Here is a 27,713-nt window from a genome sequence, read left to right on the forward strand (position 1 = left end):
ATGTTTTACAGAGATGAGAGAAAAAAGGAAAATGCACTCAGCGTTGGATATTTCCAGCTGGTAAATGCTTTGTCTATTATTAAGTATTATTATTTTCTTGCATTGCATCATTAAATGTCAAGAAGAAATTAAATGTGGAACAAATTCTGAACAATATCTATACTAAGTTTTAATAAAACCCCACAAATCTATATTTTCAGTTTCGATTTGCCACCTGGAAAGACACTGTGATGATGGTGGTGGGGAGTTTTTGTGCCCTTGTCCACGGTGCAGCTTCACCTTTAATGCTCCTGGTGTACGGCATGATGACAAACACATTTGTGGCTTATGAGCTTGAAGCACAAGAACTGAAAGACCCAAACAAGACGTGCATCAACAAAACCATCTATTGGACTAATGGCTCCATATATGAAACAGCTGAAAACAGCACAGTGGACTGCGGGTGAGGTGTTAATTTACTGACAATGTGACATTAAAGTGAGGAGTTGTTACAATTTTTTTCTCCTGGCAGGGTGGACATTGAAGCACAGATGACCATGTTTGCGTATTACTACATTGGAATTGGATTAGGAGTTCTGGTTTTGAGCTACTTTCAGGTGAGTGTGCAGGATTCCCATATTCAGCTTTAATTTCAATGTCTCTTGAGTAATTAGGACTTCGAGGAGAGTCGCCCATTACTTCTTTTTTGTTTCACACTGTAGATTTACTTGTGGGTGTTTGCGGCGGCAAGACAAATTCAGAGAATCCGAAAGACTTATTTCAGAAAAGTAATGCGAATGGAGATCGGATGGTTTGACTGCAACTCTGTAGGAGAACTGAACACAAGGATATCTGAGTAAGTCGGTGGCTCTTTGTTTCCAGACCAGACTCTTATCTGTGTTGACAAAATGTTTGACATCACGTTTCCTTTGTTTTCTATCTCTTGTCAGTGATATCAACAAAATCAACAACGCCATCGCTGATCAGGTGTCTATATTCATCGAGCGACTCTCCACGTTTGTGTTTGGCTTCATGGTTGGTTTCATCGGTGGGTGGAAGCTGACTCTGGTGGTCATCGCAGTGAGTCCTCTGATTGGTTTAGCAGCTGGACTGATGGCGATGGTAAGAGATCACCAAATGGGTGTGGATCATATTTAAGTCATGGCTGTGTTTTTTTTAGTGGCTTTGAAAATGTATTTGTCTTCTTTGTTCCCTAAGGCTGTGTCCAGACTGACAGGACGAGAGCTAAAGGCCTATGCAAAAGCAGGAGCTGTAGCTGATGAGGTTCTATCGTCCATCAGAACAGTAGCAGCTTTTGGTGGGGAGGAAAAGGAAGCTGAGAGGTGCTTTGTAATACTGATGAATGAAGATTGTAAATGATGATTCACTTACTTTCTTATCTGAAACAGTATTAAACTTTGCACAGGTATGACAAAAACCTTGTGGAGGCTCAGAACTGGGGAGTAAAAAAGGGCACAATCATTGGCGTGTTTCAAGGATACTTATGGTGCATCATTTTCCTGTGTTACGCTTTGGCCTTTTGGTACGGATCCCAACTGGTCATCGACACCAAGGAGCTGTCTCCTGGGGGCCTGATTCAGGTAAAGTTATATGCAAGCTTCTGATATAATTTGAAACACAGCGGTCTTTGTCTCACCCTGTGGCTACCGTGTTTGTTTTCAGGTTTTCTTTGGAGTGCTCATGGCAGCTATGAACTTGGGCCAGGCCTCACCGTGTCTCGAGGCCTTCGCTTCTGGACGAGCAGCTGCAAAGTCCATCTTTGAAACGATTGACCGGGTAAAAATAGGATGCTACTTAAGACTAACAACGTCTGTGGTGATATTGCAAACCTATATGGTATTTTTTAAGTGCCCCATGGTACACACTACCCAGCATGCTAAGACAGTTAGCAGAAGCCTTCATGTACAACACATCTCCACAGTCAGCAACCAAAACCATTGTTTCTAACATTTCTATTAACATTCTTTGCTGTTGTATTCACAGGAACCAGAAATTGACTGTTTGTCAGAAGAGGGCCACAAATTAGACAAAGTAATAGGTGACATTGAGTTCCATAATATCACTTTCCACTACCCATCTCGGCCTGAAGTCAAGGTAACGCTCTTTATCTTGCATTTCTTGTCTTCATGTTTCATTTTTCAAATTTAAACTCATGCAAAGCCAACGATTTTCTCAGATTTTAGATAATCTGAGCATGAAGATCAAAGCAGGAGAAACCACTGCTTTTGTTGGGCCGAGCGGATCTGGAAAGAGCACCACAATCCAGCTCATTCAGAGGTTTTATGATCCAAAGGAAGGAATGGTAACTACCTGGGCAGCTTCATTCACAACATGGGATAAATTCAGCAAAATGTTTGAAGGCTTCTCTATAGTATATTTAAATGTAATCTCATTGTCAGGTGTCTTTGGACGGCCATGATGTTCGCACCTTAAACATCCGCTGGCTTCGCTCTCTCATTGGTATCGTGGAGCAGGAGCCAGTGCTGTTTGCCACAACCATTGCAGAGAACATCCGCTACGGTCGACCTGGAGTCACCATGGAAGACATTATCAATGCAACAAAAGAAGCTAATGCTTATAATTTCATCATGGAACTACCACAGGTACATGTTCATATTGAGTGACACTGAAGAGATGTGCAGCAGTTTCACAATCGTATACTACATGCTGATTTGTACCTTTTTGGCCTCCAGCAATTTGATACTCTGGTGGGTGAAGGCGGAGGCCAGATGAGTGGAGGACAGAAGCAGAGGATTGCTATCGCTCGAGCTCTCATCCGAAACCCCAGAATCCTGCTGTTGGACATGGCCACATCTGCACTGGACAATGAGAGTGAAGCTATCGTCCAGGAAGCACTAGACAAAGTGAGTCTCACTGTCTGTGCATTACATAAAAGTCAAGCATTGACGATGATACCAATATAACTAGTATATCTGCAGGTACGCACAGGCAGGACAACAATCTCAATAGCCCACCGACTGTCCACAATTAGAAATGCAGATGTTATCGTTGGATTTGAGCATGGACAGGCTGTGGAGAAAGGAACACACAGCGAGCTACTGGAAAAACAAGGCGTCTACTTCACTCTGGCCACGCTGCAGAACCAATCCAACACAACTAATGGTAGGAGATACTGCATGTGAAGCAGGTCACAGGACTAGTGTGTTTTCATTTCTCTTTGCTGTGTTTGTTGTTAAAGCCAACAAAGGCTTCAATATTTGCATTAAAGTTGCATTAATTTAGCTTTTTTTTTCTCTTAGAAGTGATCAGTGAGCCTTTGGAGGAAGACTTGGAAAGACCGAGGAGTTTTAGCCGTGGAAGCACCAGATCTAGTAAAAGGTAAACCCCTCAGTAAATCCACCTAAGTTCATACAGATAAAATGTAAGAAGAGATCATCATGAATAAAATGTTTTGAATTTCTCTATAGGAGCTCTGTTCGACTGCGATCCCACAGCAATTTGTCTGCTGGTTTTGTCCCAGATGCAGTATCAGGAAGCCTGAAGATCACACTAGAAAATGTACTGAGAAAACCCGTTCATGCATTTGAATTCATTAACCTGAACTACTACATATCCTGTGGAAATGAACTGCTCTAACACATATTTCTTAACAGGAACTTGAGGATGATGAAGACGAGCATGTGGAACCTGCTCCAGTTGCTCGCATCCTAAAATACAACCGGCCAGAGTGGCCCTACATGCTGCTGGGCTCCCTGGGAGCTGCTGTCAACGGCTCTGTCAACCCCATCTATGCTCTTCTCTTCAGCCAGGTTCTTGGGGTAAAGGCTGCTCTCATGATTAATATATAATCCATCTCACATCCTGAATTGTTTTATTTATATGTGCATTTGTTTGTACAGACTTTTGCCATTCAGGACTTGAATGAGCAGAGGAATCAGATCAATGGGATATGCGTTCTGTTTTGCATCGTGGCTGTGATCAGTTTCTTTTCACAGTTTCTACAGGTTTGTGTCAGAATAATCTGAAATCTCATCACATAATTAAGACATCTGGATCTTATTGTCATGTCAGTATAGAACACAACAAAATCACACTTTGATTTAATGTTGTCAGGGATACGCTTTTGCAAAGTCTGGAGAGCTCCTGACCCGTCGTCTGAGGAAAGTAGGCTTCCAGGCCATGCTGAAACAGGAGGTCGGCTGGTTTGATGACGCTACAAACAGTCCTGGAGCTCTGACCACCAGACTGGCCACAGATGCATCAATGGTCCAGGGGGTGAGCTGCAATTTACAGGCCTCAGGTTTCTAATCAGACAGTAGTCTTGACTTGGCATTAACAATGCTGTTTTGCATGTGGCTGGATTGTTCTCTGCAGGCGACAGGTTCTCAGATTGGCATGATTGTTAACTCGCTGACCAGCATCGGAGCATCTTTCATCATCGCCTTCTACTTCAGCTGGAAGTTAACTCTGGTGATTATGTGCTTCCTGCCCTTCCTTGGGCTGTCAGGACTTTTCCAAGCCAAAATGCTGACAGGTTTTGCAAATCAAGATAAAAAGGCCATGGAGGCAGCTGGTCGAGTAAGTTTCTACTCCAGAATATTCACCATTTTGACCCAAAGACAGCTAGCAATTCCTCTGATAAGTCAAAGTTCCAGTATTTGCAGTGATGTTTCTCGCTCAGGTCTCCAGTGAGGCTCTCGCCAACATCAGGACCATCGCAGGCTTGGCCAAAGAGAGCTCATTTGTGGAATCATACGAGCAGAAACTGGAGCTCCCATATAAATCTGCTAAGAAGAAAGCCAACATCTATGGGTTCTGTTTTGGTTTTGCCCAGTGTGTCATCTTCATGGCCTATGCTGCTTCATTCAGATATGGAGGCTACCTGGTCAGCTCTGAGGGGTTACAGTATATGTTTGTTTTTAGGTTGGTAACTTTCCGGCTTCATGCAACCAATCACATTTAGAATTTTGTGATGTGATTTCCAATACTGTGTTTATATGATGTGTCTCCAGAGTGATCTCAGCTGTAGTAATCAGTGGCACAGCGCTGGGCAGAGCTTCCTCCTTCACTCCAGATTACGCCAAAGCCAAAATTGCTGCTGCTCAGTTTTTCCAGCTGTTGGACAGAGTTCCTAAAATCAGCATAAGCCCCTCAGATGGAGAGAAATGGGTTGGTGGATTTGAATAAAATTGGTTGTAATTATAATGATTATTTTATGCACTAAAGTGTCATTTTGTCACTATGAGCCTTATCGTTAACTTTCAGGAGAGCTTCAAAGGGAACATAGAGTTCCTTAATTGCAAGTTTACATATCCGACCCGACCAGACACTCAAGTGTTGAAGGGTTTGGTTGTGTCTGTGAAGCCTGGTCAGACTTTGGCATTTGTTGGGAGCAGCGGTTGTGGCAAAAGCACCAGTGTTCAACTGCTGGAAAGGTTCTATGACCCCGATGAAGGACGAGTGGTGTGTATTTTACATTTTGATTTCATAAAAAAATCACAAAATAAGTTCAATTTATTGCAAAACCATTGACTCTGCTTCCACTGTCTTATTTTCAGCTGATCGATGGCCACCGATCTCAGTCAGTCAACGTGCCGTTCCTGAGATCTCAGATTGGCATCGTGTCCCAGGAGCCTGTTCTGTTTGACTGCAGCATAGCTGAGAATATACAGTATGGAGATAACACACGCAACATCAGCATGGAGGAGATTGTTGATGCCGCTAAAAAAGCCTTTCTTCATGACTTTGTGATGATGCTTCCAGATGTGAGTATAACACTTCATAAATGAATTTTCCATGAATGACCACTCAAGTCATCATTGTTAGTCTGGTCACTGTGTTGCTGTTGACAAGACCACTGCATAGTTCAATCAAGCATAAATTAAATATTCATACATTGCTGGAGGCAAATTTGACTGTGATAGATACTTAATGCTAAATTACATGCTAAACATTTGTTCCTTTCAGTTGCAGCATGATGAGGAGTTGACAGAGCATTCTCATTATAACCTGCTTTAAAAAGCTTATATTACAAACACAAAAACGCACCACAGGGTCTTTTTCAGCAGCTGTTTGAAAGCTCTTGATTGAACCACATGATCCTCCTCAGCTGACGGGATTTGCCATGTTTTTAAATTTAAAATTTAAACATCTACAAATTGATGACCACCTGGTTTAGATATTGTAATGTGGCTGAAAGTTCCAGAAAAGCTGCTATATTGACCTTGGCTTTAAATTGTTGCACATTTTAGTACCTGAAATACATATGTGGCATAGGTCACAGGGACTTTGTTACATATCAAGTGTCTTATAAATCACAATTAATGTCAATAGAAAAATTGTAAAAATACAACTAGTAAACCACTCATACTGCATTGGTACATGTTGACCACTCCAATAAATCATTATCAAGTATTACAGTTGCTCAAGTTGTTGCCTTTTGTTTTCTTCACTTCTCTCACAACTCAAACTATCAGAAATATGAGACTCAGGTTGGTGCTCAGGGCTCTCAGCTGTCAAGAGGACAGAAACAGCGCATTGCCATCGCCCGGGCCATTGTCAGGAATCCCAAGATCCTGCTATTAGATGAAGCTACCTCTGCCCTGGACACAGAAAGTGAAAAGGTATGATATATTTTACAACATCTACAGAAATATGTCAGTCAGTCTTTACAGGATGGATGTGTGCAGTGCTTTAAAACCATCTTCATGTACTTCCATGACACACCAAGAGAACGTTCTCATGACTGAGCCCTGTTTTCCTGCAGACGGTCCAGTCAGCTCTGGATGAGGCGAGAAAAGGACGAACATGCATCGTCATCGCTCACCGGCTGTCGACCATCCAGACTGCTGACATCATAGCAGTGATGTCACATGGAGTTGTCATAGAGCAGGGCACACATCGGACACTGATGGCAAAGAAGGGCGCCTACTATAAACTGGTCACAACAGGTGCTCCTATCAGCTAGGAGCCTGCAGCAACACAATACACAGAGCATCTGATAAACATCAGTTTTGCATAGTTTGCATATTTACTCATTTGAATGAATGCGATGTCATCTTGTGATATTACACCAAAAAAGTAGTTCATAGTTACGTTTCATGAGTTTTAGTTATTATGTGTTTCATTATTAATGATATGGCAATAATGCTATTTATTGTACATTTGTTTGTTTATTAGTAGCTTGTAAGAATGAAATGTGAACAATTATTACATGCATCTGGTCATGCCAGTTATGAATTGTTCTTCATGTAGTGTGTGATTTTTTTAATAACAAATACACTACCAGTTAAAAGTTTGGACATACTGTATCTTCTCATGTAAGGATTTTTTTCTTTACTTTCATGAATATTTACATTGGGATTACATTGAGATTCTCACTGAAAATATCAAAATTATGAACCATGAAGCTCATCCAGAGAAGACCAGGAGTGTGCAAAGCAGTAATCAAAGCAAAAGGTGGCTATTTTGAAGGATCTAAAATAAAACACGTTTTGACTTATTTCTTACTTTTTTGTTTAATAATTCTATACGTGTTCATTCATAGTTGTAAAAAAAAATTTGAAGAAAGAAGGAAGACAATTCTGTTGGGAGGCGGTGCTCAATTCAGACAGGAGTACAGTGGCATGAAATGCTTAAAATAAATATATTTACCAATGTAAAAAAGGGGGGTGGGGGGTATGTACAGTTTCTGGGATCAGTGCTACATCTACTTATGCATGTTAATGTTTGACTCTATGTGTCTCTCTCAGGGGGTAATGAGATCAGAGATTTCACTGCAGGAGAAGTCATAGAGCTAATTTACCTTTGTGTGTTCCATCTATCCATCCATTCTCTGTACACCGCTTTACCCTCACTAGGGTCGCTGGAGCCTATCTCAGCTGACTCGGGCGAAGGCAGGGGACACCCTGGACAGGTCGCAAGTCTGTCTCAGGGCTACAGACAAACAATCACTCTCATATTCACACCTACGGACAATTTAGAGTAATCAATTAACCTCAGCATATTTTTGGACTGAGAGGAAACCAGGGTGTGTGGAGAAAACCCATGCATGCACAGGGAGACCATGCAAACTCCATGCAGAAAAACCTCAGGTCCGGGATTTGAGCCGGGGATCTTCTTGCTGCAAGGCAAAAGTGCTAACCTTTGTGTGTTCAGCTTCTATTTTTATTTAATATTATTGTATAAAATAAATATATATATCTGCCTCCAGAGTTCTCCAGCTATGTATGTGGACTAATGTATTTTAGTAACATTAATAATGAAACTATAAACATATCCATTCCTGTTTATGAAGTACATTCAGATTAAAAAAAAAAAAAAACATGATCCTATAAAACAGTCCTGCATTAGGTGGTATCCTCATGAAGGTGTAACATTTTTTCAGTTGTTAGTTTCTGAAAAGTTTTTGATGATCCACTGATAGAACTGAGAATAAGCCGGTTCAGGCCAACTGCATCACAAAGTACAGCCGTCAATAAATCAAGGCCTCTAAAACATTAAATTAAGATGCATAACTATCATAAAAACCTGAATATATCTGATAACCTGAATATACATGGCTGTGTTACTACATCTGATTCCATTTTGCTGTTTTTCACGGTAAAGACGAGCAGAGCCAAGGTAATGACGTCATTAAGTAAGCTATTCCGTACTTCCTTACTTGCAAGTCCGTACTCGGAATTAAGAAACAGCCTACGGTCTGGTTTGATGTATCCTCGATAATGTCAATAGTAGGTGCGTACTTTGAATTTGATCAGTATTTGGTCTCCAACTGATGACGTTTCGCAAGAGCGCATGTGCGGACAAGTACGCATGTTGAGAACCTGCCCAGATGAAGCCGAGGATAAAGCAAATGAAGTTTACAGCGATCTGCAAAACTATCTCTGTTGGACGTTGACGCCCAGCAGCTCTGATTCCTGCACAGACCAACTGATGACGTTTCGCAAGAGCGCATGTGCGGACAAGTACGCATGTTGAGAACCTGCCCAGATGAAGCCGAGGATAAAGCAAATGAAGTTTACAGCGATCTGCAAAACTATCTCCGTTGGACGTTGACGCCCAGCAGCTCTGATTCCTGCACAGACCAGAGACAATACACATGTAAGTGGCTTTTTGAGCTTTACAGAGGTACAGTTTAACTTTGATTGAGTCTGTCTTTGAATATCTTGTTTTCTGTGATCACACAAACAAAAGCTATCCGGATTGACCAGTTTGGGCTCTCACGGTGGTTTCAGGTGTGTATAGGAAATGTCACTTTTCCCGCAGCCTCGTCTTTTCACTGATCTTCCTCACCCAGTTTTATTCTCTTACACAGTTGAACCAAGCACTGGGTAATAAAATAGTAGAATTATCAGTGGAATCTGATCTGTTAGTTTGTTGGTCTCTTTACAAGGATTCAATTTGTATCTATACACCACCAGTCAAAGTCTGAACGCACTGCATCATTTACTGGTTTTTCTTTTATTTTCATGACTATTTACATTGCATTTTCTCACTGAAGGCATCAAAACTATGAATGAACACATATGGAATAATGTAGTAAACAAAAAAGCGTGAAATAAGTTGTCTGCCAGTCTAGCCTTCTTTAACCCTTGCCTCAGGTTAAATCTGGTCCAGCTCTCCGTTTAAAGGGTTAGATTCTATCTGCCTATTAAGATTTACCTAACAGGATTCAGCAGAATAATTAAGCTGGAGTCGAGGGGTACTCGCCCAGGTTCTAACTGCCTTACATCCAAAACATGTTTCATATTTTAGATTCTTCAAAATAACCCCTTTTAATTAATGTTTTGCACACTCTTGGCTTTATCTGAATGAGCTTCATGAGGCAGTCACCTGAAATGGTTTTCACTTCTCAGGTGTGCCTTGTCAAGGTTAATTAGTGGAATTTCTTGCATTCTTATTGGAGTTGGGACCATCAGTTGTGTTGTGCAGAAGTCAGGTTGGTACACAGTTGACAGCCTTATTTGGGCTATTTTCTAATAACACTAGTTGAGAAGGTATAGATTATCCATATATTATAACAGTGAATGACTACAAAAGTAGGGTTCAAACTTTTCCTCTCTGTCTTGCCCTTAGAAAAATGTTCCTGTATCTCCTTGGGCTGGTGGCTGTTTGGTTCATCTATCGCTGGTACAAAGAACTAGAAAGAGTTTCCAACAAGGGAGACAAGTATGTGTACATCACAGGCTGTGATTCTGGGTTTGGTCACCTCCTGGCGAGACACCTGGACACACTGGGCTTCCGTGTGATCGCAGGCTGTTACACTGAGAAAGGTGAGGAAGAGCTGAAGCAGATCACCTCTGAAAGGGTGACAACCATCCAGCTGGATGTCACGGATTCTGCGAGTGTCAAGAAAGCAGCAGCTCGCATCGAGACTCTCGTGGAACAGAAAGGTGAGTGTGTTCATGCAGGGTCAAACAGGTCCATCTTGATTGACAACTTGTAAGTCCAGGTCTTTCTGAGAGTTCATCAGGCTTCAAGCATTCTTTTACCCAAGCTATGTTTAAAAGAAAGTTATATTTGTGGTTTTTATTTTCTGTGTCATTAAAAACAGTCACTTGCTGAAAGCTTTGGTATTTGATTTCTCCCCGTGGTGTGATGAGGAGAATGTCCTTTGGTGGTGCAGTCACAGCCACTCCCTAAAAAAGATGGCAAACTATTTCCCTGATAAAGGTGTGGCTCAGACATGCTGCACTATCAAATGTATCTTTGCGAGTCAGTCAGTGTGTCAGAGTTTAACCGAAGCTTTTGGAAAGTCCAACACATGACAGAATTGTTGTTTTTATGTTTCAGTGTATCTGTTGCTTAAATGTGCATTCAAACATGTGGATCAATATATGATTGCGGGACTTTTTGTAACATGGCTGGTAACATAGTTGACATTTTTACTGTTTTCAGGCCTAAAATCAACATAGTCGTCTATAACCAAACACCACATGGCATTTTTACAGAAAGATTCTTCAAAATATTACATATACAATTGAGTAAAATTGAAAGTTATTTATAAAGATCTTGTAGTAAACCTGTTGACATACAATATAGCCACATTTGACTCTCACACTACTTTATATTAAATAACTCAGAAAGCCTTGGAGTTTTCCAGTCTTTTCTTCAGGAGGAAATGACATCCTATGGAGCAGGTCATGTGATCTGGAATGAACACACTTCCTTGAGAGGTGTTTTTGTAATGGGTAACTTAGTTGAAAGTGATTTTTTTTTTTTTTTTGGACACAGATACAATTTATTTTCCATATAAAATTTGATATATTGCCAAAAAAAAAAACATGTCATGATTATCTCAACTTAATAAAAACAACATAATCAAATGAATTTTTGAATAAGCTCAATTTATTATTGTTTAGCTAATTAGAAGGTGGTTGTTATTAAATTTGAACGGCTATTTGATGTTTTAATGATATCCAGTATTCCTTTAATAATAAATTAAACTTAGACACTTCACGCAAACACTTTACGAAACTTTGCATTTTGTACTTTGCATTATTTATGTCTATTTTACTACTAACCCCTGTGTAATTGTATATGTTGCACTAACCTTTGGTTATTGTTTGTTGTATTGTACTCTGACAAAATAATTTCATCCGGGATGAATAACGTTGGTCTTATCTTACTTATTTCCAGCTGGTGGAGTGATCTAAACTGAGTGTTGCTTCATGTTTACCAAACCAGCATGTGAATGGTGTCAATCTTCCTAACTCAAGCATTGTTGAAACTCAAGTTTCAGGCATCGATATAAAAATAGAACAGTTTAAACTGTGATTTCATAATGTAAGTGTGGCAAAGTGACATCATGTTGTACTTGTGCTGCTTCAGGTCTGTGGGCGGTTGTGAACAACGCTGGAGTCTCTGTTCCAGCCGGTCCCGTCGACTGGCTCGTCATAGAGGATTACAAACATATGTTGAACGTCAATCTGCTTGGTGTGATCGATGTAACGCTGAGTGTCCTCCCTCTCATCAAGAAGGCCAGAGGCAGAGTGGTCAACGTTGCCAGTGTATTTGGGCGAATCAGCCCGTTTGGTGGACCTTACTGTGTGTCCAAGTACGGTGTAGAGGCCTTCAATGACAGTCTGCGGTGAGAGGAGATGTAACTTATTAATCCTCTGGACACACTGCAGTTGTCATGCTTGTCGTCTTCATCTAAAGCAACTCATTGTGTGTTTCAGGTTAAACGTGGCGCCATTTGGAGTCAAGGTAGCCTGCCTTGAGCCTGGGTTCTTCAAAACAAATGTGACTGATCTTGGGTTGATGAAGAATAATGCAAGGAAGCTCTGGGAAAGACTACCTCAGGAAATGAAGGACGACTATGGACAACAATTCTTGGAGAGTAGTAAGTAACTAACTTCTTAACAGATAAAACATTTGTTATAGCAACCCACAAGCATAAATGAGATCACCATTAATTCTTTGCCGTTTTAACAATAATTGGTGCTAAATCGTGTCAATAATTCTCGTAAGCTTTTAAATAAATTGTTAAATTTTGTTTTTTTTATGGACTTGTAGATGAGTTGTGTTCTCCTCTTTCAGGTATTGAACAACTGGATCAAAGGTTCAAGCAGTTTACAGATGCTGACCTGATGAAGGTGGTGGGCTGCATGGAGCACGCCATCTCTGCTGTTCATCCTCGTACTCGCTACTCTCCTGGATGGGACGCAAAGTTCTTCTGGCTGCCACTGTCCTACATGCCAACCTGCCTGACGGATCTAATGTTCCTAAAGTACAGCTCCAAACCAAAAAGAGCCGTGCTGTAGTTTCTGTCATGTCACGTGGCAGAGACGGTTCCCTTCACTTCTCAAGTCATAAGATGTTAACCTTCAGCACTGTGCCATTTTCACCTCTATTAGCTTTTAACACTCTTTTTCTTGATGGACTTTGCTTCTCTTCTAAGTGTCTTTTTCAATTCTTAACTTGTATTTGTCCAGAGTATCAAATGCTGGCAACAGTCTTGAATCTGCAGGAACACAGCACAACTTTACCTGCTGCCTCTGCATTCAGTTCTTCCGTACTCTTGACGGTGAAGAATCTGCTGCATCTAAATAACTGTAACTATGGTATGTTTGCATTATTATTATACGCATTAGTCTTTAGACTACTATTCGTTGATAGATTGGTTCTGATGGTCACAGTGAGCACCATGACTTGATAGGAGATGACCAATTGAATAATTCTAAATGATTTTTGTTATTCTGATGCCATCTGGTGGTTGAATTAAAGGATCCATTCTACAAAATTTTAGCCAACATGCAGATGGTTTATTTGCTCAGGATGAATGCGACTGTACTTGAAATTTGAAAATTTTATTTTTCAGTGCTTGTAGTACCACAAACAAGATTCACTTTATCTATTATTAAACAACAGCATGGAGGTGGAAGTATTACCAGGAGGAGCAATGTTGTTCCTCCTGTTTTCTTCACATCCCATACATAGCTGGAGTATCTGAAAAACTGAGGATTTTCTCCAAACATAACACCACATTGCACTTCAGATCCAGCAACACTATAAGACAAGGACTGGTTCAAGGATAAAACACCAACACACAAGCGGAGCAATGTTGTATATGCAGGGAAGAGTGTGCAGACTTGTACATAGGAGAACCTAAACAACAGCTTTACAAGCAGATACTCAGCAGTTCACCTGCATCTTAAGGCTAAAGGACATTCTTCTGAGGACAGCAATGCTCGGACAGAGAGGAGTAAAGAAAGCCATCTATGTCAAACTGGAACAGCCATCTCTGAACAGAGGGGGTTTGTGACACAACTTATCAAATACCTACATTGCAGTGACAGGGTTTCTCCGAAAGTCCCGCTATCATTAACATCTTGACTCACTCCTGTCTTGGCAGATTTACATCCTTTGTTGAATAAACTGGCAGCTCCATCACCATGACTGCTGTCCTTGTTGGTGGACCACGTGGTTTCACAACATTTCACACCTTGAGGCATGTGAATCCTGGGTCATTAATGAGTCGTTAGCCATGTGAGCTGGAGTGACTAAAAATTCTGTACCTCCCCATTAGTCAGAACTGAAGAAGCTTCTTACATGGAAGTGAAATGTCTTCAAGAACCTGATGACTGAGAATCTACCCAGACGTTAATCCAAGTATCTTCATTGTGTTGTATTTTCATTGAATGCTTATTTGAAGACAGACAAATATTGACTTTTCTTTTTTTTTAAATTTCTCTGCTTTGTTATATCAAAATATGAGGTGTCACATTTTGCCAGTAGCATCTATAAAACAGTTTGAAGGACATTTTGCTTTTGAAATGGAGTCATCAGCTCTGTTTATTATACATTTTTCCTTCAGTGTATTGTAGTAAAGAGGTTAATGTTTGTATACTTGTATTGCATTGAGGACTGAGGCAGTGGAATGAATGTAAATTGTGCCAGAATACGTTTTTTTTTTTTTTTGCTCAATACATGTATAAAAGGTGCATTTAAGTGTCCACCACTTTCACGTGGTGTCCAGCAGATGGCGATCTTCACTTTACTTTGATATTGAAGAGTAGGAAAAAAGGCAGCAGATCAAAGCCCGGAAGTTGGTATCAAATTAACCCGATGATATAGAGCATAGAGGAGTGATCAGTGATCTGCACAGCTATCTCTGTTGGAGGTTGACACTCTGCAGCTCTGATTCCTGCACAGACCACTGGAAATACATATGTAAGTGGCTTTTTGGGAAACTTCACGGAGGTACAGTTTAACTCTGATCGTGTCTGTCTTCAAATGCCCATAAAGTACAGTTAACTTCATCTCTGACCGTTCGATGCAAGGTTTATTTTAATTCTATTACATTTTCAGTTCATTTTTGACTTCCGAATTGAGTGTGTGTGCTGCTTTTCTTGGGTTAGGTGTAAAAGTAATGTTGTAGTATTTGAGTTTTTGACAAGTAACTTGAAGATGTCACTGTGTAAATATTAAATTTAGATAAAATTATTATGTTTTTGTGAGGAATAGGTTTCTTATGGCCTTAGAGTGTGTCGATCTCTGCATGTTGTAGCCTGTATATACAGTATGTATAAGGCTTTTATATATTTTTTTATTTGTATACAAATTTTACTGTGCAAATTAACTGAAAGATTATACTCGTATTATTCCAGAAAATGTTCTGCATATCATTTATGAGCTAATCACTTGTTATAATGCCAGATTAATTTGCATGGCAGTCTGTCAAGTCGTACAATTTTGTCTAATAACAGAAACATACAATTGCCACCAGTTTTATCATGTGATTAATCATTTAAGATTCTCTGAGTCATTGGTTTTACCTTCTCAGATCTGAATGGGTGCTGATTTTCCCACAGTCTTCTCAATGTAAAATTCAAGTTATAGGTTTTTTTTTGGTTGTGATCAGACAAAAAACCATCTTAATTGACTAGTTTGGTTTAGTTTTGACTAGTTTTTTTTTTTTTTTAACAAATGTCACTTCTTCAGCAGCCTCATATTTTCTCTGATCTTCCTCACCCAGTTATATTCTCCTACACAGCTTTTACATCAACTGTACTTCAATTAATGTACTTCAGCATCCATTATACTTAATGGATTTTCAAGTACATTAACATCCATTAGGTGTAATTGCTGAACCACGCAGTGGGTAATGGATTAGTAGAATAAAGAATGGAGGGTGCCCAAGTAGCACAACCGGTTGAGCTGACAACCCACAAACGGGCTGCAATGTCTTTCCCCACTCTTCTCCCCACGTTTCCTGTCTCTCTCTCTCCCAAAAATAAGAATAAACAATGGCATCTGATCTATAATTTTGTTGGTTTCTTTTACAAGGATTCATATGTATTTATGTAGCAAGCTGTGTTGAAGAATGACACTGGAGAAAGGACTGTCTTTTATGCGCACTGCCACTACCAGATGCTTTTATTTTGACACACAGAGAGCACATAATATGTGAACAGTGGCAGGAAGACATCAGACACACTACACTTCACACACAGTCATGACAACATAGCACTTAACTAATTAGGCTAACTAAGCCACAAAAACACTAAGACTGTATAACTGATATGAATCACAATAACCACATTTATGATCCCAACACCTCGAACACCCATGATGCGTTGCAACACAAAGTTCGGGCCGAGTGACTGGCTCTGCGATCACTACTACAAAAGGAGCATTCAAACATTATAGTAATGGGGTTCCTTCTACTTCTTGTCCTTAGAAAAATGTTCCTGTGTCTCCTTGGGCTGGTGGCTGTTTGGTTCATCTATCGCTGGTACAAAGAACTAGAAAGAGTTTCCAACAAGGGAGACAAGTATGTGTACATCACAGGCTGTGACTCTGGGTTTGGTCACCACCTGGCGAGACACCTGGACACACTGGGCTTCCGTGTGATCGCAGGCTGTTACACTGAGAAAGGTGAGGACGAGCTGAAGCAGATCACCTCTGAAAGGGTGACAACCATCCAGCTGGATGTCACGGATTCTGCGAGCGTCAAGAAAGCAGCAGCTCGCATCAAGACTCTCGTGGAACAGAAAGGTGAGTGTGTTCATGCAGGGTCAAACGGGTCCATCTAGGTCGACAGCTTGTAAGTCCAGGTTTTTTAAGAATTCATCAGGCTTCAAACGTTCTTTTCCTATAATTTTACCCAAGCTATGTAAAAATTTTCTGTGCCATTAAAAACAGTCACTTGGTGAAAGCTTTGGTATTTGATATCTCCCCGTGGTGTGATGAGGAGAATGTCCTTCAGTGATGCAGTCACAGCCACTCCCTAAAAAAGATGGCAAACTAGAAGGTGTGGCTCAGACATGCTGCACTATCAAATGTATCTTTGCGAGTCAGTCAATGTGTCAGAGTTTAACCGAAGCTTTTGGAAAGTCCAACACATGACAGAATTGCTGTTTTTATATTTCAGTGTATCTGTGACTTAAGATATATTGTGTTATTTTTCAGTGTAGAGGGGCTTGTAGTTGAATTCCCACGGGATTAATAAAGTAGTCTATCTATTTAGGGGCCTTCGGGCAGAGAAACTGTGATTTCATATTGTCAGTGTGGCAAAGTGACATCATGTTGTACTTGTGCTGCTTCAGGTCTGTGGGCGGTTGTGAACAACGCTGGAGTCTCTGTTCCATCCGGTCCCACCGACTGGCTCGTCATAGAGGATTACAAGCAGATGCTGGCCGTTAACCTGCTTGGTGTGATTGACACAACGCTGAGTGTCCTCCCTCTCATCAAGAAGGCCAGAGGCAGAGTGGTCAACGTTGCCAGCATATTCGGGCGAATCAGCCCGTTTGGTGGACCTTACTGTGTGTCCAAGTACGGCGTGGAGGCCTTCAATGACAGTCTGCGGTGAGAGGAGATGTAACTTATTTATCCTCTGGACTCACTGCTGTTCTCATGTTTGTCTTCTTAATCAAAAGCAACTCATTGTGTGTTTCAGGATCAACATGGCACCATTTGGAGTCAAGGTAGCCTGCATTGAGCCTGGGTTCTTCAAAACAAACGTGACTGATCTTGGGTTGGTGAAGAACAATGTGAAGAAGCTCTGGGAAAGACTACCTCAGGACATGAAGGACGACTATGGACAACAATTCTTGGAGAGTAGTGAGTAACTGTAACTTCTTAACAGATAAAACATTTGTTATTGTAGCAAACTGCAAACATAAATGAGAACACCATGTATAATGATGCTTTGTTAAGCATTTATATTGTTTCATTGCTGACGATTTTTATTCCATTGGAAGAAAAATTCTTCAGAGATTTCTTAAATTATGATTTTTTTCTTGCAAGAGTCAACTTTTAATACATTTATAATGTGCTTTAAAACAGTAATTACCAAACAACTATAGACAAAAACAAAGAATGAACATGATCAAAGTACGATAAGATACAGTTGGCAACAGAAATTTCCATAGACTTAAGTTGAAGTCAATAAAACTCTTTTTAACTCCACAAATTTCTTAATTGTGAATTATAGTTGTAGTAAGTAGGTCAGAACATCTCGTGCTACAGTGACTATCAGGCTTTTTAAATTGTAAAAAAAAAAAAAAGGCTACATTTTTACCTTCAATTTTTGCCCTACAATTGTCTAATCTGAAAAAAGGTGACGGTCAAAATATTGCATTATTTGTGTCATTTAATGAGCTCATAGTGTTGAGAGGGTCGAAATGCAGGAGAAACGGTGCCACCCTGAATTGATTCAACTTCCCATTAATGAATTAATCACTGAATTATGTTATGTTGTTAAGATTATGGTGAGTTCTGGTGTTAATCACTCATTTCCTCATAGTGTACTCTTTCTTTTCTAAAAGATTTGTCAATCAAATTTTATTTAAAAAGCACCTTTATAGGTTAGTAGAGTTTGATGGACTTCACAGATGACTGATAGACCAACTGTATAATTCTATATTAATTTTTTGGCATTTTAGCAAAAAATGGTGCTAAATCATGTTGTTAATTCCGATAAACTTTTAAATAAAGTGTTAAATTCTGACTTTATGGACCTGTACATGAGCTGTGTTCTCCTCTTTCAGCTTATGAAGGAGTGGATCAAAGGTTCAAGCAGTTTACGGACGGCGACCTGATGAAGGTGGTGGGCTGCATGGAGCACGCCATCTCTGCTGTTCATCCTCGTACTCGCTACTCTCCTGGATGGGACGCAAAGTTCTTCTGGCTGCCACTGTCCTACATGCCAACCTGCCTGAGTGATGCACTGTTCCTGAAGAACAGCCCCAAACCAAAAGTATCCGTGCTGTAGTTTCTCTCATGCCACTTGGCGAAGAAACTTTTTGGGCCAATATGAAAAACACTTGTATGTGTTTTATTTTCAGTACAATAAATCTGATTCCAGTTTGTGCTGTATGTGCCTTATCGATATAGCATCAGTACCAAATGACAGCTGACTTCAGACAGTTCCCTTCACTTCTCAAGTCTTCATGTTAATCTTAAGCACTGTGTTGTTTTCACCTCTGTTAGGCTTGACTCTTGTTCTTGATGGACTTCGCTTCTCTTCTAACTGGCTATTTTACTTGTTGACTTGTATTTGTCCAGAGTATCATATGCTGATAACAGTCTGATGTGTCACCTTTGAACAGAGAAGTTTGTTTCGCAGTGGATTTGAGGTTAAAGGGGAAGCCAGGCGTCATGTAATATGTTTTAGTCTATATTACATAAGAACACACTGTTGAACCATTTATTGACCCACTGTAATATCCACTGTGGACCTTGACTCTGCAGACACACAGCACAACTTTACCTGCTGCCTCTGCATTCAGTTCTTCCGTAGTCTTGACGGTGAAGAATCTGCTGCATTTAAACAATCGTAACCATGGTACGTTTGAATTATTATTATCCATATTACAATCTTTATACTGCTATGCACTGATAGATCAGCTTTAATGGTCACAATAAGCACCGTGACTTGATAGATGATGAAATGAATGATTTGTCTTTCTGATGCCATCTGGTGGTTGAATTAAAGGATCCCTTCAACAAATTGGACTAGTCTCTCCTGATATTTTAGCCAACATGTAGGTTGTTTGCTTTTGTTTGCTCAGGATGAATGCGACTGTACTTGAATTCAGAAAATGTTATTTTTCAGTGCTTGTAGAACCACAAACAAGATTCAGTTTATCTCTTGCATGTTATTAAACAGCAGCATGGAGGTGGAAGTATTATCATCTTTAAGAAAAAGCTGTAGTTCTCTTATTCAATTTTCGCAAAAAAAAAACAATCTTAAGAATACATGCAGGTATTTAAAACATCAATAGGAACTCAAATTGTTATACAAAATGGGACAATTTACATGTTACTGAAGCATTTGTGGTGTTGGTAGCCACTAACTCAAGTGTTTCAAAGTATGTTCTGATATTTTGTACAAAAAAAGTTAAATTTGAAAAGCAACTGCTTACTTTAGCTTTCAAATGAAATGTGGGGAAGTGAACAATACAATATTTACCCCAGCAAATGAGTGAAGTAGAAGTATAAAGTATCATAACATCAGAGTACTCAAGTGAAGTAGCTCAGATTGGTCCTAAAGTACAGCATTTGTGTAATTATATAGAGCTACTGCTTTGTTATTAGGGTGAACTGACCCTTTATGTGTTGTCATTTGTGAAAGTCTCATTTATCATGTAGGCACAATCCAGCTTCTTCTATTCATTATTGCATTAAGTGCTCATATTATTTAGTTGTTACCGAGGTTGTGAAATATAAAAACAGATAAACCAAGCTGCTTTTTAGTGATACACCGGCAGTGCAATGTTTAATGTGTGGGTGTGTTACTGCCATGGCCAGATGGATCCACTAGAGGGCACTGGAGGAAAAAAAAACAGACCCTTCTATCATGAAATTGTTAGATCTTTAGTCTTGTGAATTATATAAGTGTTGTGGATTCAAAACATTTCAGATGATGTTCTGTCTTATTACAAATACGGGACCACAGATAGCAGCTTTTACTACCACTTCTTACTCCTGTTAAGGTTAATGGAACTTCCTGGTTCATACTGTGAATATAAATCCTTCTATAGCTATTATTTATGTGCATGTGTTTTTGTCAATATATAATTGAGAGACTTTTGAAGCCCATGGGATATATCTTGCATACATTTTTATTAAAAGTAAAAAAACAAAAAAAAACAAATGTTTTTTATGTTCATTATGATCATGTCTTTACAAATTCTATAATTATTTATTATGGAAACAATAATTTATGAAAAAGAATGACTGGATATCACTGAAATGTCAACTAAAAAAATGTCCAAATTTAATAACAACCAGCTTCTAATTAGCTAAACAATAACAAAATAAGGTTATTCGCAAATCGTTTTGATTGTGTTCTTTTTATTAAGTTGAGATAATCATGAGAGATTTTTTTTTTGGCAATATATCAGATTTTATGTGGAAAATAACAAATTATATCTGTGTCTGAGCAATCACTTTCAGCTAAGCTACCATTACAAAAACACCTCTCAAGGAAGTGTGTTAATTCCAGATCACATGACCTGCTCCACATGATGTCATTTCCTCCTGAAGAAAAGACTGGAAGACTCCAAGGCTTTCTGAGTTATTTAATCTAAAGTAGTGTGTGAGTCAAGTGTCAACAGGTTTACTACAATATCTTTATAAATAAGTTTTAATTTCAATTGTACTCAATTGTATATGTAATACTTAGAAGAATCTTTCTGTAAAAATGTCATGTGATGTTTGGTTATAGGCGGCCATGTTGATTTTAGGCCTGAAAACAGCAAAATGTCAACTATGATACCTGCCTACTACGTTACAAAAAAATCCTGCAATTCTATATTGACCCATTTATGTTTGGGAGATTTCATGTTTTCAACTGAAAGTCATCTCCTCTCAGGTGTCGACTGACTGTCTAGCAGGACTTTCATTAGAGGTGAGCTGATTTCTGCTTGTTTGCGCACACTGCTGCACTAAATATTCACTTTTATTTCCACTATTTCTATTTATCTTGTGCAACAACGACATATAAGTAAGAAAAAAGCTGTTGGATTTTCTGTGTTTTAGATCCTCCTGTGTCATCCGGCCTTAACCTGTGTTTTCCTCCTGGCCTTCCTGGCTGCCGTCCGCTGGTACATCAGAGATTCCTACAAGGTTGAAGGTTTCGGTCAGAAGCATGTGTTCATCACAGGCTGTGACAGCGGCTTTGGGAACCTTCTGGCCAGACAGCTGGATAGAAAAGGTTTCCACGTCATAGCTGCTTGTCTCACAGAGAAAGGTGCGGCAGATCTTGGGGCGGCTGCCTCCCCCAGGCTGAAGACCCTCCTGCTGGATGTTACGGACGGTTCAAGCATCAGGAAGGCGGTGGAGTTTGTGAGCAGGGAGGTCTCAGAGCGAGGTGAGGCGGGCCGACAGCAGGGGGTGCATACTGATAGGGTGCCAGTCAGAGTGAAGCACTGGGAGAGATAAAGGCAACCTGTACGGTCCCATCATCAACCCATCATCCTCCTACAGATCTGTTCAACACACCCTCTTCTTCAAAGGAAATAAGACCTCATAGGCTGCATTTTACAGCCAGTAAAGCTTCTTCAGACATAAATCTAGACTATAGATTGATAAAAACAGAATCCGGTGGAGGAGCTCTGCCCTTACTGATGTCAAGCGTGAGGCCCACGGGCCAAAACAGGCCAGGAAGAGGGTCCAAACTGGCCCTCGGGACGGCTTTGTGAAGTGTAAAAAATGACAGAGAAAACATTAACTGCAAATTTTAAAATGTAGAAATATAAATGTAAAATAATTTATAGATCTTGACAAGTTGTTTTGATCATAAAGTAAAATACTAGATTGCTCTTTGTTCTTTTGTAATTTTGTTTCTCATTTTTGTCAATTGTTGTCTTGTTTTGTTGTTTTTTTTTGTTTGACTTTTGTTGTTTGCCTCATGCTTTTGCCATTTTGTGTCTCGTTTTTGTAAAATTTTGTCTTGTTTTTGTCTTTTTTGTCTGACTTTTGTTGTTTGTCTGAAGTTTTTGTCATTTTGTTTCTCGTTTTTGGCATTTTGTGTTTCCTTTGTCTTATTTTTGTCATTTTTTGTTTTACTTTATTCTTTGTTTTGTGTTTTTTCTGTCTTGCTTGTGTTGTTTGTTTTGTTTCTTTTTGTCATTTTTTGTCTCATTTGTGTAATTTTCTGTACTGTTTTTGTCCATTTTTTTCGCTTTGTAAATTTTATCAAATTTTGTGCCTCTTTTTGTTTTGTTTCATGTTGTTTGTCTAACTTTTTGTCATTTTGTTCTTGCTTTTGTGTCTCATTTTTGTAATATTTTGTCTTGTTTTGGTTGTTTTTTGCCAATTTTTTTTTGTCTGATTCTTGTTGTTTTGATCATGAACTAAAATTCTATATCATTCGGTTCCAGACACCTGTGACTTAAAATTTTGTGCCTTTTAGTGGAAATTCTGTGATATGTAAGTTGTAATATCTAAATGATAAACTGAGGCATAATATTGTTGAAATTTTCCTTATTTTTCTCAAGAAACTTCTGGTTGTTTAGAATGTTCTGTAAAAAGAGAGTTTCTTAAATGCGAACATTTTCGGAACGTATTTTTTTGCGCTAAAACAAAGGAAATATTTACAGTTGTGGTTATTTATAGGTTACTGGATATACTGTTCAGATGTTACAACAAAACAATTAAGAGAGAACTAAAATAGTGTTTAATATTTATCCTGCCTTGCTTCTTTCTGCAGGTCTGTGGGGGCTGGTGAATAATGCTGGCAGGTCGATACCCATCGGCCCGACCGAATGGATGCAGTTCGAAGATTTCAAGAAAGTTTTGGATGTGAATCTGATCGGTGTCATCGATGTGACCCTCCACTTTCTGCCACTCCTGAAGAAAGCCCAGGGCAGAGTGGTGAACGTGGCCAGTATTTTCGGCCGACTGTCTCTGACTGGTGGAGGATATTGTCTGTCCAAGTGGGGAGTGGAGGCCTTTTCTGACAGCCTCAGGTAGGAAACTGATTCATCACACGTGTTCTTAGGATGAAGACATGATGTAGACGTGTCAGTAGAGTAAAATAAAACAGTAGTTTATTGAAAGGTTTCATGGAATTTGGCTTGTAGTCAAAAGTTTATTCAAAAGACAACAGATGACGCTGCTCATACGGATGACGTCAAACTAAACTTATTGGGAGTTGATTATGAGCTTTCTGCATGTGGGATTCTGAGTAGCTGCAAGCGGTAAAGATCATCAGTGACTCTCACACTTCTTACCTGGAGGTCTTTTTTTCAGCGTAAATATAAAGTAAAATATTGAAACACTCACTAACAAGATTCCCTTTATCTCTTACCTGTTATGAAACAGCAGCATGGAGGTGGAAGTATTATTAACTTGAAGTAAAAGCTGCAGTTATCTAATGCAATTTGCTTTATTTTAAGTTAAAAAAAATCATAAGAATACAGTTTTTCAAACAAAAAAATCAGAAAAATATGGAAATATTATCAACAAAATGCAAAAAATTTATATATATATATATATATATATATACATATATATATATATATATATATATATATATATAAACTGATAAATAAAGCAAATATTTAAAAATTACCAAAAATAATAAGCATATATTAGGGGTGTAACGGTACACAAAAAATCACGGTTCGGTACATATTTCGGTACGGAAGTCACGGTTCAGTTCTCAGTTAAGTGGAAAAATGTCCACCGCAACTGTGGGCACTTTTTAGGTTTCGCGGTACACCTCTGTACAGAACGGAACGGGCCTGTACCAAACGGTTCGGTACGAATACGTGTACGGTTACACCCCTAGCATATGTATATATATATATATATATATAAATATATATATATATATATATATATATATATATATAAATATAATATATATATATATATATATATATATATATATATATATATATATAACTGATGTTGTATTCCTTCAACAGTGGGTTGTGAGAAAATGAAAAAGTAAAAATTCTGTAAAAAAAGTAAGTAAAATTCTGCTCCAGAAATTAACTTTTGTTTTTTACACTTTAGTGAAACTGCAAACAAGTCAGACATCTGAAATTTGTCAAGAGTCTGAAAGTGAACACAATCTCTGGTTTAGTCTTTGTTATGCGTAATGTCTCATAAACTAGTCACATTTTAAAAAAATAAAACAAAATACAAAGTATTTTCTTCTGAAATATATTATGGTGGAAGTATAAAGGAGCAGAAATGAAAATATTCAAGTAAAGTTAAGAAAAATGTTAAGACAAACGTGCTTTAAAGAAACACATTTTCGGCTTTGTCTGCTCAGGAGGGACATGCAGCACTTTGGGATCAAAGTGAGCATCATTGAACCTGGTTTCTTCAAGACAAATGTGACCCGTTTAGATCTGATTGATGCTGACCTGAAGAGGCTTTGGACTCGCCTCCCTCAAGAAGTTAAAGACTCATATGGCACTACGTACTTTAATGACTGTGAGTACAAGTGCAGTGAATTTAGCAAAACTGTCAAACAAGCCTTCTAAATGACTTTTGTCGTTTTCTCTCTCAGATTTGAAAGCTCAGGACTTCTCCATGGGCATCTTGTGCAGCCCAGATATCTCTAAGGTGACCAGATGTATGGAACACGCACTGACAGCTCAGTTCCCACGCACGCGTTACGCAGCAGGCTGGGACGCTAAGCTCTTCTGGATCCCTCTGTCCTACCTCCCTACGTTTGTTTCAGACTTTGTGATCAACGTTCTTCTCCCTTCAGCTAAAGACAAGAGAAACATCTGAGCAGGAACATCTGTCAAATAGTTTGTATGACCAGATGAGTTCCCCTTTTACATGAATTAACAATAAGGCACAAAAAAAACACATCAAGACTGTGTTACAAAATAGGAAATTTATTCATTCATGTCTCAGCAGCAGAAATTTAATCCATATGGGCATCATGCTCTGGATGATCACAGATACAGTTTCATTTGTCATCATCATGATACAAAATAAATCAGTCTGTAAAGAATTCGTTGACCTTTTTTTTTTTTAAATGCCTTCATCTGCATCCTCAGGTCATGTGTTGCTTTTCATAAAACAACACATCCACACAACGCACACAGGCACCTTCAAGTACTGCTCCGATCTATTTAGGCCATTATTTGTTCCAATATCAGCACTAAAGAAATGATCATGTTGATTTAAAGTCACACAGCTGGGAAACAAAAGGTAGAAATGATTCGGTACAATCAGCTTGCGTCGCAACACGTATTTTAGCTCATAGTTCTGTTTATAATGTAGCAGATGTTTTAAAAAAAATTAATGGCATGAATTTAAATCCAATTTCTTTTGTTCTGCTTTAATTTTTCATCCCTGAAATGAGGTATATAAACATAAAAGATGAAGTGAATACATCTTCAGTTTTGTTCAGTGGCAAAAGAAGAAAAAGTCCTCACCCAACGCATTTCTCTAATAATAACCTCTGATCTTATAAGTACTGTACATTCAGAATGCAGCTCACCTTTTATATGTTATATTGTGTTTATGTTGAACTATTTAGGATCTATTTCAGACAAAATCTTACTGTTCAAATTTACAAATATACAACATATTTATTAACATTTCTATCAGCAGCTTCAGTGCAAAGATATACATATTGTACATCAGAATAAAGAAAAACAAACATCAACACAAGAATTGGCATAAGAAATGTCAGAAGGCATAGTCTCACCAGACTTTTTTTCTTCATTCTATAGAAATGTATTTCTCTGTCCTGAAACAATTTGAGTTTTGTACACAGGCTGCATAAAAAAATAAATTCTGTGCAAAGTGTGTTTCTTTTTCGATTCCCGTCCGTGAGAGAGGGGTTATACGTCGCTGTCCTCTTTGACGAGGTTGGCTGTGTCCTTGAAGCTGTCCTCGGTGGGTGAGAAGGTGCAGGGACGATCCCTCTTCGGAGGTTTGGCAGCGGGGACGAATGGAGAGGGCTCAGGGGCAGGAGGGTCCCCACTGCTTCCTACAGGCTTCTCATCCTTCATCTGAAAACAACACAAACGGTAACATCTCAGCTTTCTGTTTGTCTTCAAAAAGGGTTTTCATCGGGATCCAAACGTACCTCTGAGTATGAAGGGTTTTCAAACGTGGTGCTCGGCTTTAATTTTCGTTTGAATAAGCTCCACTTTGACTCCTGCAAGCGCACACAGTCAGTGAGATGACGTCATGCTGTAGATGTGTGTGGACATGTTGCATGTAAGAGACTCACAGGAACAGGTTTGGTGCTGACGGAAGTTGTGTTGACGACGCCAACGCTCGGATCTCCGCGGTACGCCGGGTTCACAAAGTTGTTCTCCAGCTGCTCACCGCTAACATTCACAGTCACCTGTTTCAAAGCAAAAATGTAAGACGGTTTTTCTTCATAGTGACGCCGAGAGCTTTGTTGAATCAGTCTTCATAATACAACATTGTTAGGTCTTGATGTTACTATGTGAAGTGTCCTGAGGCTAATTATGTTGTTAATTGGTGCTGTAGAAATAAAACTGAATTGTTGGAGCCTTCTGAGCTCAAATGTTCAATGATCAGGAGGCCGATACGCGACTTTGAATACTTTACAGGTGTGAGAAACAAATATCTGCACAAAAAAGCTCAGAATTACCCACATCGTTCTTCTTTTATTCAACATTTAGATCATAAACATTTCTTTTCAGGATATAACAGCAGTGCTAACTTACTCTATGTGTTGTGTTTTTATAATCTAAATGAATCCATTGCTTTCTGTACAACTTTCAAATTAATTTGGAAACATACTCTTAACAATAATCTATAGTTCTGGAAAAAGTGTGTTGATGTTTAACTAATTTGCATATTTAAGGTACTTTCACCATCTCCTCTAGTCCCCCTGCATTTGTGGGACATGCTGAAATTGTGTTGTTTAAATCAGTTCAAATGTGTTTATTGATACATGATACATGTCATCTTTTAAATTCAGTTGAATTCGTTCACATTAGAACATTTTTTGGTCTACTTTAACATTATTACTCCTTGTTGGAAGATGCTGTACAATATGCAGCGTGTAGAGATGATGGTTTTTTTGAGCATGAATATCTCAGTTTATGTGTCATATTGTTGTTTAAAAAGTGTGTCATGAAATACAAACATCTATTTATGTATTTATGAGTACCTGTGTGGCATGGATGACAGCAGGATCACCGGACACAGGAGCAGTGGCATAAAGTGGGTTCTCAAAGGTGATCGGCTGCCTCCCAGCTTCCATGGCAAAATTATCATCCTACGGAGATATTTCATTGGTTAGATTGTGTTTATGTACTTTAATGAACTTATTAATGCAC

At 39.0% G+C, this 27,713-nt stretch overlaps 4 protein-coding genes across 10 annotated transcripts in view; 3 read left to right on the plus strand and 1 right to left on the minus strand.

Moving 5' to 3' along the window:
- abcb11a (ATP-binding cassette, sub-family B (MDR/TAP), member 11a) lies at nt 1–7,082 on the plus strand. The gene is made up of 25 exons (XM_022213532.2): nt 1–60; nt 201–442; nt 512–596; nt 702–835; nt 930–1,101; nt 1,198–1,322; nt 1,406–1,580; nt 1,663–1,776; nt 1,984–2,094; nt 2,177–2,302; nt 2,400–2,603; nt 2,694–2,864; nt 2,940–3,123; nt 3,261–3,339; nt 3,429–3,519; nt 3,615–3,779; nt 3,861–3,965; nt 4,075–4,236; nt 4,336–4,539; nt 4,643–4,884; nt 4,974–5,130; nt 5,227–5,424; nt 5,520–5,726; nt 6,438–6,584; nt 6,728–7,082. Exons 1-25 carry the CDS (start codon nt 1–3, stop codon nt 6,926–6,928), a joined length of 3,861 nt encoding a protein of 1,286 aa, XP_022069224.2. The 3' UTR covers nt 6,929–7,082.
- On the plus strand, nt 6,222–19,420 carry dhrs9 (dehydrogenase/reductase (SDR family) member 9). Of its 6 annotated transcripts, none has more exons than XM_051958876.1 (5): nt 6,222–6,228; nt 16,148–16,464; nt 17,016–17,274; nt 17,366–17,529; nt 18,459–19,420. In XM_051958876.1, exons 2-5 carry the CDS (start codon nt 16,152–16,154, stop codon nt 18,680–18,682), a joined length of 960 nt encoding a protein of 319 aa, XP_051814836.1. In that variant the 5' UTR covers nt 6,222–6,228; nt 16,148–16,151; the 3' UTR covers nt 18,683–19,420. The 6 variants fall into 6 exon arrangements, with proteins under 6 accessions (XP_051814836.1, XP_051814840.1, XP_051814839.1 ...); XM_051958880.1 differs by lacking the exons at nt 6,222–6,228; nt 16,148–16,464; nt 17,016–17,274; nt 17,366–17,529; nt 18,459–19,420 and adding exons at nt 8,676–9,063; nt 10,039–10,355; nt 11,794–12,052; nt 12,144–12,307; nt 12,505–14,637; XM_051958879.1 differs by lacking the exons at nt 6,222–6,228; nt 16,148–16,464; nt 17,016–17,274; nt 17,366–17,529 and adding exons at nt 8,780–9,063; nt 10,039–10,355; nt 11,794–12,052; nt 12,144–12,307.
- Nucleotides 19,142–25,396, plus strand: rdh1 (retinol dehydrogenase 1). The gene is made up of 6 exons (XM_022213533.2): nt 19,142–19,255; nt 21,287–21,322; nt 21,454–21,784; nt 23,126–23,384; nt 24,701–24,864; nt 24,941–25,396. The coding sequence occupies exons 1-6, from the start codon at nt 19,253–19,255 to the stop codon at nt 25,165–25,167; spliced, it is 1,020 nt and encodes a 339-aa protein (XP_022069225.1). The 5' UTR covers nt 19,142–19,252; the 3' UTR covers nt 25,168–25,396.
- The window catches only part of lrp2a (low density lipoprotein receptor-related protein 2a), a 51,168-nt gene continuing 48,716 nt past the window's right edge, over nt 25,262–27,713 (minus strand). For both annotated transcript variants that reach the window (XM_022213538.2, XM_051958873.1), the window contains 4 exons: nt 27,545–27,652; nt 26,630–26,746; nt 26,483–26,554; nt 25,262–26,405 (listed from right to left, as the gene is read on the minus strand). In XM_022213538.2, the coding sequence (XP_022069230.2) occupies nt 26,235–26,405; nt 26,483–26,554; nt 26,630–26,746; nt 27,545–27,652 (468 nt within the window). In that variant the 3' untranslated portion in view covers nt 25,262–26,234. The remainder of the gene's footprint in view (nt 26,406–26,482; nt 26,555–26,629; nt 26,747–27,544; nt 27,653–27,713) is intronic.

This window comes from Acanthochromis polyacanthus, chromosome 14, assembly GCF_021347895.1.
Source record: "Acanthochromis polyacanthus isolate Apoly-LR-REF ecotype Palm Island chromosome 14, KAUST_Apoly_ChrSc, whole genome shotgun sequence".
NCBI classification, from domain to species: Eukaryota; Metazoa; Chordata; class Actinopteri; family Pomacentridae; genus Acanthochromis; species Acanthochromis polyacanthus.

What these genes read in the sequence shown, in the direction of transcription:
- abcb11a (XM_022213532.2), top strand. Translation starts at nt 1, where the DNA reads ATGTTTTACAGAGATGAGAGAAAAAAGGAAAATGCACTCAGCGTTGGA. An exon ending in GCGTTGGATATTTCCAGCTG is followed by an intron (nt 61 to 200) that starts GTAAATGCTTTG and finishes CTATATTTTCAG; the next exon opens with TTTCGATTTGCCACCTGGAA. An exon ending in CAGTATATGTTTGTTTTTAG is followed by an intron (nt 4,885 to 4,973) that starts GTTGGTAACTTT and finishes ATGTGTCTCCAG; the next exon opens with AGTGATCTCAGCTGTAGTAA.
- dhrs9 (XM_051958876.1), top strand. Translation starts at nt 16,152, where the DNA reads ATGTTCCTGTGTCTCCTTGGGCTGGTGGCTGTTTGGTTCATCTATCGC. An exon ending in GACTCTCGTGGAACAGAAAG is followed by an intron (nt 16,465 to 17,015) that starts GTGAGTGTGTTC and finishes GTGCTGCTTCAG; the next exon opens with GTCTGTGGGCGGTTGTGAAC. An exon ending in ACAACAATTCTTGGAGAGTA is followed by an intron (nt 17,530 to 18,458) that starts GTGAGTAACTGT and finishes CTCCTCTTTCAG; the next exon opens with CTTATGAAGGAGTGGATCAA.
- rdh1 (XM_022213533.2), top strand. An exon ending in TAGCAGGACTTTCATTAGAG is followed by an intron (nt 21,323 to 21,453) that starts GTGAGCTGATTT and finishes TCTGTGTTTTAG; the next exon opens with ATCCTCCTGTGTCATCCGGC. An exon ending in CACTACGTACTTTAATGACT is followed by an intron (nt 24,865 to 24,940) that starts GTGAGTACAAGT and finishes TTTCTCTCTCAG; the next exon opens with ATTTGAAAGCTCAGGACTTC.